We start from the raw sequence: 13,194 nt of genomic DNA, 5'->3' as shown, positions 1-13,194 counted from the left end.
TCCTCATTGTGTGAAGCAAAAAATTTGCTTCCTCGTGGAGGAAGCTATGAATTTCTCCAATTCGATTGATTGATTTAAAAAATTTCGAGTTGAAAACTGTTTTAAATTAATTAAATTTTTTTAAAAATTAAGAAAATTTTAATTAATTTTGGGTCTAACATATACTTTATATATACATATCGATTCGTTTCAATGGAAGGAATACAATTATTATATTTATTAACTTGAATTTTAAAAAAACACAAATTTTTTTATCTACAATATGAACTTTCGATTTTTCAATTTTTATTAATTCTCAAATTTTAAATCAAATCTATTCTTTATATATACCAACCAATTCGTTTCAATGCAGGGAATAAAATTATTTCATATATAAACATGAATTTAAATAAACACAACATTTTTTAGTATAATGTGAATTTTTGATTTTTTAACTTTCATTAATTCTTTAAATTTCGCTCAAATCTATACTTTATATATATCAATCGATTAATGTGCCCACAACCGGAACATGCACCTTTTTTTGAAAAGACCAACAATTTATGTAGTTTTGATTTTTTGGTAAAATTCAAATTAAACCACAAAATATAATGTAAACAGTAAACAAAAAAAATTGCATTCACCTTGTTTTTAATAATTTACACCTATTTAACACACTTGGAAAAAAAGTAGAAAATCACTTTTTCCTTCATTTTTTCAAGATATTTTCATTATGTTCACTGTTTCTAAAAAAATGCGCGTAATGCTTCGGTATTAATACAAAAACAATGTACTCTCAACATACAAGTTTGACCCTATTCAGATCAGCAATATCTATTTGCGGTCAAAAATTAAGTAGGGGTGCCCACAACCGGCACTCTTCCCTTACAATAAAAAAAAATTAAATACTGATATTCGTATATGTACAGTGCCTCGACGCGATAAAATAAAATTAAACGTTTAGGCCACGTGTCACAATATGGAGAAGAGGGGGGGGGTTAGTGTAAAACCACTCTTGGACACGTAGGGGGTGGGAGGGGTCAAAAAGTTGCAAAAAGGGGACTACGTGGTTTACGGTACAATTTTAGAAAAAAATTATTTTGAGTTAAAATTTGTTGTTATCTATAATAATGCAAAGAATAAATTTATTTAAATTATCAACAATATATATAAATAAAAATAATTTTATAATTATATTAAAAATATATAAGTAATTTAAGAATAAAAACATTTTGAATTTAGCATAAAGGCGCGCCAGAAACATCACCGGTATTAACAGATTGACGGCAACTAGCCAGCGTGGCCCTGTGGTGAGCATCCTAAACGTACAAGTAGTTAGTCTTTTGCCAAACCCGAGTAAAATTTTTGAAGTCTTTTTAAATATACAAATAAATAAGTTTTGTCGCGAAAACGATACTATCCTACATGAGCAATTTGGTTTTAAACACAAAGTGTCTACAGTCCACACTATAACTAAACTTACATCTGATGCAAAAAACGCTATTTCGAAGGGCAAAGTAGTGGCTGCTTGTCTTATCGATCTCGAAAAAGCTTTTGATACAGTATGGATGAATGGTCTGTTTTTTAAATTAATAAGAAAAAAATTTCCCCTGCATTTAGTTCGCATTCTTTGGAACACATTAAAGGGAAGAAAGTTGTTTGCTCAAAACGGCGACGTTGCCTCAGATTTGCTATTCGAGCTTAATGAGGGATTACAACAGGGGGCTGTGAATTCACCTGTATTATTTAATATTTTCATAAGTGATTTATTGCACCAATATGGTTTTAATGAAGACGAGGATGTAAAAGCAATTGGGTTTGCTGACGATCTTATAATCTATGTCGACAGTAATCTAGTGACTGATGCAAAAGAAAAATTATAAAGGCTATTTATTAGTATAACTAACTTTTTCGAAACTTGGAGATTGAAATTTAATTTTAATAAATGCGAAACAATTTTATTTAAATCAGATAGTTGACACTAAAAATAAAAAAAATTTTAAAGTATGGCGAAATTTTAATATTAATGATAACCAACCAATACCCCAAAACTTAAAGCATTGTAAAGTTTTTAAATATTTAGGGGTTTTTATTGACGAAAGATTTAAATATAGAGATCATGTAATCACAGTCATTGAAAAAGCCAAAAGAGCATTCTTCGCACTCAAGAGCCTATTTTATTCGAGACAAGTAGATGTCAAGGTTAAACTGTTGTGTTATATTTTGCTAGTACGACCGATTCTGGTTTATGCGTGCCAAATTTGGTACGGTGTCTCTCCGCGCACGATGGAAAAGCTTACGGCTTTTGAGAGAATGTCTCTCAGGGCATGCCTCAACATGCATCGTGACCCAATAACAAATTACCCAACGATGTATTCTAATCAGAAAATTTATAATGAATCTAATATATCAAGGATCGATATTTTTATTATTAAACTCATACGTAACCATATCGCAAAAGCTTATAAAAACATTGAAAATCCGCTTATCACAGAACATTTTTTAACAGATGAAAATATAATAAAAAATATGATATCGAAAGGCCACTTGGCTGTTGAGGCATTCCCTATGCTTGATAGGGACGGATTCATTCAAGATGATCTTAATGTCCCAATAATATACCACATAGCAAGACACGCGTATAGTGGAAAAATAAAATATAATAAACACGATGTGGGTAGAATTGAATCAGCTAAATTGATCCTATCTATGGCAATATCAAATCGAGATACAATGGACAGATCGGCAAAGAATGCCGCAAGATGGTTACAGGAGAATGAGTGAGAATGTATATTTATACACCATATCCTTTTCTCCTTTATTAATATCTCTGTTCATCAATCATCAATCAATAGCTTAGTTAGTAGTACATTTTTTTATGCCATACAAATCTGGGGCTTACGCTCCCTTAATGAAATTGAAAGAACGCAAATGACCTTCTATAAAAAACTCCTATTGCTCCCTAAAAATACTCCAAATTATGCAATTAGGCTTGAAATCGGTGCCTCAAGGCTGTCATCCAGAATATTTAAATTAACACTTAACTTAATCGAAAAAATATTGAAAATGGAAAACGACAGATATCCTAAAATATGTCTATTGAGGTTAATTAATATAAAAAATCGAACAATTCAACAAGTAAATATAACTGGTGTAACCAAGTTGAAATTTTTTTGAAAGTATGGGAGAAAGTAGTAGATGGAATTATGAATTTATTCAAAAAAAGGAAAAGAGACTAAACAATACTTACAAAAACTTTTTGCGAGCTGAAGATGTTAACTCCCTTTCAAATTCGAGGTCTCTTCAGCTACTTCGACATCTCATTTTGAGAGAAGGAATACAAAACTATTTAAGGTTGAAAATACCGCTAACATTTATTAAAAAAGAGAATTATATCATGTTTTAATAGACTGTCAACGTTATAAAAATATTAGAAAGCAATATTTATGCTCCAGTGAAGATATTTCTGTAATTAGGAATTTTTGTATTGACCTTCTAAACTTCCCAGATGTAGAAAAAGTTAAATCGATAAATTTTTTTATAAAAGCTATATGTAAAAACAAAATAGATTAAAATATCAACAAAATGTAATTACTGAATAAGACTCATCGAAACCTCTTTGTATGAACCAGTGGTTCAAAGCGAATAAACTTACATATATATATATACTGACGTAAAAGGACCTAATATAATGTTAGTAACAAAAAGACTGATCAATTGTTACTTGTTGCATATTATGTACATGATTTTGTTAAATAAAGTAACTTAAAAAAAACGGCGAAGGGAATTATTTTCGTTTGATCATTTTTGGTATCTAGAATGCTTAAGGGAATGATTACTTCAAACAGTTTCCGGGTACTCCTGTTTTTTTCGGCACTGTTCAAGACCACCGTGCCTTATTATTAATAAATTAAAATCTTATTATTAATGAATACTAATGCTGTTTAAATTTTATCTATAAATATAATAATACGTAATATTAATAGGATTATTATTATTAAGAATTATTGCACGCGAGAATCAAGACCTGACCAGCTTGTCTAACTCTAGACCGTAGCATGGAACTTTCGTTCCACTTCTGATCAGGGGCTCGACAAGACCGTCTGGCCTGGGTCTATAGAGACGTTAGTCAGTCTGTCCAGCGTTCTACCAACGCCCCGAAATTTTTCCACACGGGTATAAGTTCCATAAGTATTATAGAACATTTAAGTCACAAATGTTCTAGAAATTTTGTACTTTTTTTGTTCTAGAATTGTGATATAACAATATTATGTCACCTTTCTAGAACAATATTCTTTTTTTTGTTATAGAATAAATCCGGAAATTTGTTCTTAAATTATTCTGTAACAAATGTTCTATAAGAGTTCTAAAACATAGATGTCACAAATGTTCTAGAAATTTTGTCCCGCTTCTGCTCTAGAACTGTGCTGAAAGATTATTACATGACATTTCTAGAACAGAATGCTTGTCTTATTCTAAAAATTATTAATGACTATCTGTTCTAGAATTATAACATTATGTCAAATCTATAAATGTTCTGTAATACTTCAGTCACAAATGTAATTAAATGTTTGATCCTTTTTGTTGTAAGTTTCCTATTTGAATTTTTTTTTCTTTAATAATGCCTTGCAATGAAATTCTGTCAATTTTTATGTCATCATCAATTTTTTTAATATTTGAATATTATATAACATAGAATTTCAATAATATTGGATATTGAAACTTGACCGAAACAGAATTATTTGATTTTCAACAAAGAATTAATATACAGTTTGCTCAAATCTATATAGTACTTAAAATTAGTCGAATTGCAAAATTTAGTCATTTTTGGTAAGTTAAAACTATTCTTATATATAATAATATTCTTGTAAGATAAACTTAAATATAATTAAATTTTTATTTGGTTATATTATATTGAATTTTTTATAAGAATATTATTATACATATATATAAATTGCTAATATTAAATAATAATATGTGTACGTCCGCATGAAAAGGGACCACTTTAGTTTCTTTTTATAAGGGCGATATTTGCATTAATGTACCTGCAAAAATAATCCTTATTGTAATCGACAAAGTAGTCCCTTTTCATGCAGATGTACACATATTTATCACTATTATGAGTGATATAAATTATATCAGTTAATTAAAAAAATTATACTGTATCAACATTGTTACTTAATTACTTTTTTGGAGAAAATTGAAATTTATATGTACTGTCCACTTGACTAAAGCAAAGATTTATTTCCTTTCAAATTAAAAAGTAAAAGGTAATAAATTCTAAAATACAATAATTAAAAGATTTAACAATTTTTACATTTATTTTAATTAACATATTTAAAAATTAACAAATAAAAATTATTTATATTGTTAAATATTATTAATATTTTAGAAATTATATGGGCATATCTCTAGAACCTTTAACTTTAATGTCCCTCGCATATATTTTGGTAATATTAATAAATTTTTCGTTGGTTTTTGTTGGAAATATTAATGCTTGATACAATCAATCATTTCCAAAAGATTCCACTTTAATTTATTAAATACATAAATAATTATTTCAATTTTAATACGCGATTTTTAACAATGTCTACTTGTCCTTAACCATACTTTCTGATGCTTTAAACGATATAGTTTTAGATTTAATAAAAATTACTAATTCTGAAATATGGTTTTTCAATGTTAATTAATCGGTGAACACATTTCCGCAGGGAAATTAATATTTTATTAATTGTGAAAAAATTTATAAGCTTTTAAAAGTTGTCCCTCACTTTTAACCTTTTCGACCGTAATCATCGTATAATTGATTTTTCTTTTATAAGACAAGCGGCACGTTAAAATAACATATGGGAAATCAAAGATCAAGTTACTATAATTATTTTGAGACATAATAAATTGATGTGCTTCATGTCTTCAAAAAACTATTATAAGTTAAGTAAACGAAAACACGCGTGGACAAAATTTGAAAACAACCGTAATACAAGTGATACTTCATGAAAATCATATAAAAGTATTCGAAAAGTACTTGTATATATTTTCACATGTGCCATTTAACATCCCGTGAATGTGCTTCGAGAAAAAATACTTTATTGCAAAGATAATGCAAAAATATTCATCAATTACGGTCGACCGTAATCGACCGAAATTTTTTAGAAAGAAATTGTTATGTACGAAGTTGCCGATTATAATTTTTTTTATAGAAACTGTCATTAATTATTAAAACCTGAAGGTTAAGTTTTAATGTTTATTTCGAGACACAAAAATGGATCAAAAAAATTCATTCTGAAAAAAGATAAGATGCGAGAGAAAAGAAAAATAGAAAAGGAAAAAAGAGAAAAGAAATTGGAAAGTTTACGAATATTAAATTTAAATAGAAAAAAGTCTATGAAAATCGTATGGTAAATTTTAAAAATTACAATTTTACATTTTTAAAACAATTCACTATAATAAAAATCTATTTTAAAATGTAATGTAAATATTCAAATAAAAAATTTATATATCTAGTTAATTTTTGACACATGCTTTTATACCCAGTGCATTATTTCAGTATTTTATTATTCATATAAATATTGAAAATATTAAACGAATTTTATTGCTTTTTAAAATTATAACCCCTTAGAAAATTCCCTTCAACTGTTTTTTATCCTAAAAAGCAAACACCTGTTGAATATTTTTTTGTTACAGGTTAAAAATAATTCTCAATTTTAAATATTTATAACTTTTTGAAGACAACTTGTTTTATCTGTCCACTTGTATAATTGGAAAGCTTAGTTCTTGAAGTTTATGTAGACAGAGTTTCAATACTGTGCTCAAAAAAAAAAAAAAATTTTTTTTCTTATTGAAAAGTTAAAGGTTTCAAAGATATGCCCATATGCCAATATACTCATTGTAATAAATAATAAACAACTGAAAAATTGTTTGATCGGTTTACAAAATAATAAACCTATATGGGCAAATCTCACGAGCTGGGTTCTTTTTATTTAAAAAAAATTATTTTCAATTTAGTGGCACATTTTTTTCTACCACAAATTATTATTTTTCGACCAAATATAAGTAAATTTTTACCCGCGTAATTCATATTTCTTAATAGCTACTCGATTTAAACCATATTTTTCATTTTTGTGGTTATTTTTAAGACTGATTAAACTTACGAGTAATCTTTATAGAAGATTTTATTTTTACTGTGATGATATTCTTATTGATATCAATCGTTTTATACTCAGAAAAGTTACTCCAAGAAAGAAATCATCTCAGTGGCGAAAGAAGGACGAAAATCGTAATTGGAATTTTCTAAATAGGGGTAGATATAACCCCATCGGTGACTTTGTAGATAATTCATTTTTAAATAATACTTTCTTAAGACCAAACATATACATATATATATACACATGTACACATGTATACACATGTATACACATGTACATGTACATATATATATATATATATATATATATATATATAAAAGCAACAAATTTTCCATTTTTTTTTATATTTTAGGGCAATTTTACTTATCTCTTTAATTTTCGAAAATTTACAATATTTTACAACCCTTTAAAAATCACCCCCTTACATTTTCCTAAACCTACATTCATCAAATTTCCACCCGGGATCGTTGAAATATATTTTTTTCTTCAATGGCACTTTAAACAGACTAATGAACCAATTTTCTCGTGAAAAATTGTTCAATATCAACCCTTAATGTTAATTTTAGGGGTGAGCATTTTTCACACATATTTATTTATACTAAAACAACAAATTACAAAAGGATATGTTCATTTTTTTACGTATAATTTGTTGTGCTCGTCGAAAAACTATTTTTTGGGAACGAGTTACGCACTCGTTGCGCGTTTTCCCAGAACGATTACAAAGAAATGTTAAGTGGCACAATGTTCTACCACCCAGATTTCTTTTCTGAAAATAAATGTAAATTTTATATGGGCAAATGTTAAATAATGATTGCTTAAAAAGTATTATATGAAAAATGATGATTTTCAGAAATCAGCAAAAATGTAGTTACACTTATGAATAGCTCATTATCTCGCATATCACAAGTGGCACACTTGTCTAATACACATTTTTTAATCCTTCAGAACCCATAAATGAATGTCAAAAAACCCCAAGCATTAAAAACGATTGCTCAAAAAGTTACCATTTGTCACGTCACCGTAACTTTAATATTCATATTATAAGAATTTTTAAATCTATACCGAGTTGCGTTTTTCTTGCGACAAACACCCGTGTTTTTGTTACGCATCTAAATACTTTTCACCCCCACGAAACAAAATGCTCTCTCTCTAATTTTCCCTATGTGTTAAAATTAGACGATGCAATAAATGCTCTCTTTCTAATTTTCCTATGTGACGAACCCCTGTGGTATCACCACATTAGAAGAACACAAACACTCTTCTACAGCTGCGAATAACCGTAGTCGAACTCTTTCTATCCTGTATTAGAATGGTTCACACCCCTCCTTTTAACGTTCAACTGAGAGAGAAGGACTCAACTTTGGCTTCCAAAATTAGGGTGAAAAATATATAGTACGACAATAAAATTTCATCTATTCTCTTACGAAAATTCAGTATAAAAGGACTACATTTTCACGGAGAGACGAGTTCTGAAATCCTCTTCATACGTATAACATCAAGCTCATTTTTGGTACCAGTCGACGTCTTCTAGTGCAAGTGCATAATTTTCTTATAAGAAAGTTAAAATCAAGTGTCAAAACCCTCTACATTAACTCGCGAGGATCTTTACTTCTCATTATATTGGACAATTATCCATTCTTCCTTTTTTTGGAAAAGACTCATTATTGGGAGTTTCATCACGCCTAATAGAACTCCGGACCTGCGGTTATACCTGGGCCCGTCAACCTACCTGACGTCATAAACTCACGCTGGTACCAGCTCTTTTCCTGTGACAACAAAGGGCACAGTAGTGGTCCTTTTTCTTTCAACACACCTACTACTGAATTTTAAGGTAAGTGTTTTATACTCTCACTCCTAACTTTTCTAAACTTGTCGTTTATTTGTAGTAACTCTTGCATTCCTTATTTCAGTTGAATGCTGAACTCTATTTCCTGGATTGCTTGGTTCGAAATTCCCTCTCTCTCATAAGAACGAATTGTTGTAACTAAAAATACTTGTCTAAATAAATTGTAACCTAATTATAAGATTAATCACTATTCTCTTTCTTTCCTGTACCCTTAGTTCAGAGCCTTCTGCTCTGTAAATGAAACAGGAATTCACTGAATCACCGAGCGGCCATAAATAAAATATTATTTCGTTAGTTATTTCTCCATTTGGGACGTAACACATTAATTGAAAATTAGATTTAATACGAGTTACATCAGGATTTTCTCTATTTCTTCGATTTCAGTAAAGAAATATGTTGTTTAAATATCTAATTTTGCCTAATAAGACCATTTTTTTCACACTCGTGAGTAGTATTAACAAATGTAAATTAAATGTGAATTAACAATTTGGAGGTTTTTTGCGGCACCGATATCGCAGTACGTAAGTCTTAACCAGCTCGTGAGATTTCCCCATATATTTCATGTCTTTGTTACAAGGAACATTTCCAAAGTAACCTTTATAGTCTCTCTTGGTAGAGCTCGTCTAGGCGCAGTTACCAATACAGTTGAGCCCTGCAGTGTATAGGTACACTAGTGGTGGTCGAGAGCTTGAATCTCGGGAGTAAACGGGTTAAAAAATTTCGAGAATGTGTTAGGATTGCTATTTTTTCATTTTATTAACATTATCAACATCGAATTAAGACAAAATATGACACTCTCTTAATTTATAATATTAATTTTAACTGTATTTTTTTGTAAAAAAGTTCTATATTTGTTACATATGTGTTATATAAGATGTTGTTACTGGATTTAAAAAATTTGTAATTGATTTATATAATCGTTAAATATCTGTTATAAATCACTAGTAACAGTGTTATGTATTTGTTACAGAGATCAGAGCTGACATTAATGGTAACCTACTTGTAACATGATTGTAACATGATACAAGCTTGTGACAGAACGTGTTACATCATGTTATGTAACAAGTATATAACCATTACGTATTCGTGTTTACTGAGAAGTGTCATGAAAATTTATTAACGGGAAAGTCTTATACACTTTGGAACCATTTTGTTATATTTAAGCTACACACCGAAGGGGGTTAAGAATGTCCTGAAAGTGTCACCAAAATCTTTTAAATACATCTTCAGAAGGTCCCCAAAATCTTCTAAAAATATCCCCGAAATGTCAAAAAATGTTCCTACCAATTCCTGCGAATCTTCAAAATGTAACACTGTTACATAATAACGTTACTTTCTCGTTATATAATGGTTCTATAACATTTTTGTAACATTGTAATATCACAATGTTATCTATTTGTTAAGTATCATTTACAAAACGTAATAATAGAGTAGATATCGATCACCCCGAGCCAGGATTAAAAAATAATAAGAATTATTCTTATTTTACGTTTCAGCAGCACTGTGATGGACTCTCTATTATTATTTAAAATACGACCAAGTGATAAATTCTTAATTCTTATTTACAAAATTGTTCTGTAACTTTGCACATTGGTTATTAGCAAGACAGCAATTTAATATTGCACGAGAGAAAATAAATAAAATAAAACTTAACAAATAACCCAGATAGCACGTGCAATTTGGATGGCCGCTCAATATTGCCAACCTTGCACGGCAAACTTGCCGCAAGCTTCAAATGTCCCACCCAACCCAAGCTTGCATGGTAAGCTCACCGAAAGATTTTAGTGTAAGGTTGCTGCAAGATTGCACAATAAGATTATCGCAAGATTGCTCAGTAAGCTTACATGGTAAGCTAGTAGCAAGATTGGTAAAAGGTTGACAAATAACCTTACTTTGAACCTAAAAGATTTTTTTAAAAAAATGTTTCGTCTAATTTATATAATTTTATAATATAAAAAAAATTTTTACGTTCAATGCAAGGTTACTTGGCAACCTTTCACCAACCTTCCTACACTCTTATCATGCAAGCTTACTGAGCAATCTTGCGATAATCTTTTTGTTCAATTTTGCAGCAACCTTACAGTGCAATCTTTCGGTAAGCTTACCATGTAAGCTTGGGTTAGGTGGGACATTTGAAGCTTGCTGCAAGCTTACATGCTATCTGAGATGGTGGAGTATTGAAAAATAAGATGTTATGTAAAATAATCTATAAAATATTTTAGTGACGGGATTGACACTTGCGCGCACAGTGCAGTGATATTTAAAAATTATCAATACATTTTTCAATTGTACTTGAACAGAAATCACTTTTAGATACATAAAAAAATTAAACAGACTGTTTTAGCTATGATGATGCTACATCAATCTTAAAGTATATTAACTGTTAAGATAAGACAATTATATAAAGTGATTTCTACTTTAGTAAAATTTTTCCGTATGGTTGTACGAATCCCACACAGCACATAATATTTCCTAAATATTTTTTAAATATTTTTTATGTCCGCCTTTGAGGAAGTATTGCTATGTAATGTTCCGAAATATAAATACCTTAGGATTCTAGAAAATTGAAGACTACTGCGCAGCTGTAAAGGCCATAGAAACTGAGATTGACCAGTGCGCATCACTTAAATTGAAAATTTTCCATAATATTTCAATGAAATATTTCCTTAACTATAGCATCAATATTTCAAAAATATTTAGGAAATATTATGTGCTGTGTGGAAATGTAAAATTAACAGTAATCTCTTAAACATGACTACATTAATCCCCTTTCGTAATATTTTAGTTTAATTAGTTTTTAGGCTTATAATAAAAAAAATTATAAAATGTTTTTATTCTATTTCTTAAATTAAATTGATTTAAAAATTATTATAATTAGACATGCTCTAATGATAATTCTGAACAACACGTTTCAGCTTTCACAGGCAATATAACGTAATTCATAAAATGATTAATTTACCTCTACTTCATCAAAACCAGCAACGCTCTGGGCAAGATTTAATAAAGGCTCCAAGCATTGTAATGGTGTAGTTGTACCGCACGTTTTCAGAATGATTCGACGTTTCGAAATAAACATGCTGCTTTCGCTGTAATAAAAAAAGCTAATTAACTTTATACTTTAAATTGACAATCCTGTTATAAATTTCAAATAAAATAAGAGTAATAAGGAGCCATCCATAAACCACGTGGCCTCCCTGGCGGATTGTATGATGCGAATGCTCCACGAAATTCGTAGAACATTCGTGGAACTCGAGGTTGTGGTTGAAATTTTGTCTAAAATGTACAAAAAATTATGAAATTGATAATTTAATTACTAAAATCAATAAATTTTATGCACTTTAGATGATTATTGTTAAATAGTTATAAAAATTTAATGTTTTTATTCATTTCAATATATTACAGTTTATTATCAACATTTGTCGATAAAATCAATACAGCCGCGCCTTTTAACAGGTAGGTGGCACACAGTGAGGAAAAATGTAAATTTTTGTGTCAAAATCGTAGAACTTGGGACAGAGTTGATACAATTTAATAAAAAAAATTGGAGATGAAAGCTGTGACTCTAGAGATTAGAGGAAAAATACGGAGAAACCTGTAAAAAAATTGTTAACCTATAAAAAAAATATGCAAAGTTGGTCGAATATGACAGCAGAAATACAAAATTCAAAATGGCGGATCCAATATGGACGACTAAAATTTTTAAAATGCTTCTGTTTTAATCAAAACTTATGTTTCTTATGTTTTTGGGGTCGCTGATAACGAATATGACCTCCGAAATTCAAAATTCAAAATGGCGGATCCAATATGGCCGACTAAAATTTTTTAAATGCTTCTGTTCTAATCAAAACTTATGTTTCTTATGTATCTTATTCTTATCTCTGTAGTTAGCCATATTAGATCCGCCATTTTGAATATTGAATTTTCGAGGTCATATTCGTTAGCAGCGACTTCAAAAACATAAGAAACATAAGTTTTGATTAGAACAGAAGCATTTTAAAAATTTTAGTCGGCCATATTGGATCCGCCATTTTGAATATTGAATTTTCGAGGTCATATTCGTTAGCAGCGACTTCAAAAACATAAGAAACATAAGTTTTGATTAGAACAGAAGCATTTTAAAAATTTTAGTCGTCCATATTGGATCCGCCATTTTGAATTTTGAATTTCTGAGGTCATATTCGTTATCAGCGACCCCAAAAACACTTAAAAAGTGAGTTTCGTTTC

General features: G+C 29.4%; 1 protein-coding gene across 1 annotated transcript in view; it reads right to left on the bottom strand.

Annotated features, from left to right (window-relative positions):
- The window catches only part of LOC127289495 (S-adenosylmethionine decarboxylase proenzyme), a 278,873-nt gene that overhangs the window by 202,206 nt on the left and 63,473 nt on the right, over positions 1–13,194 (bottom strand). Inside the window, exon 3 of the mRNA XM_051317461.1 lies at positions 11,930–12,056. Within this exon, the coding sequence (XP_051173418.1) occupies positions 11,930–12,056 (127 nt within the window). The remainder of the gene's footprint in view (positions 1–11,929; positions 12,057–13,194) is intronic.

Source organism: Leptopilina boulardi, unplaced genomic scaffold (genome assembly GCF_019393585.1).
Source record: "Leptopilina boulardi isolate dan_hultmark-lab unplaced genomic scaffold, ZJU_Lbou_2.1 LbouV2_41, whole genome shotgun sequence".
NCBI lineage: Eukaryota > Metazoa > Arthropoda > Insecta > Hymenoptera > Figitidae > Leptopilina > Leptopilina boulardi.
This window is presented reverse-complemented; position numbering and strand designations above follow the sequence as displayed.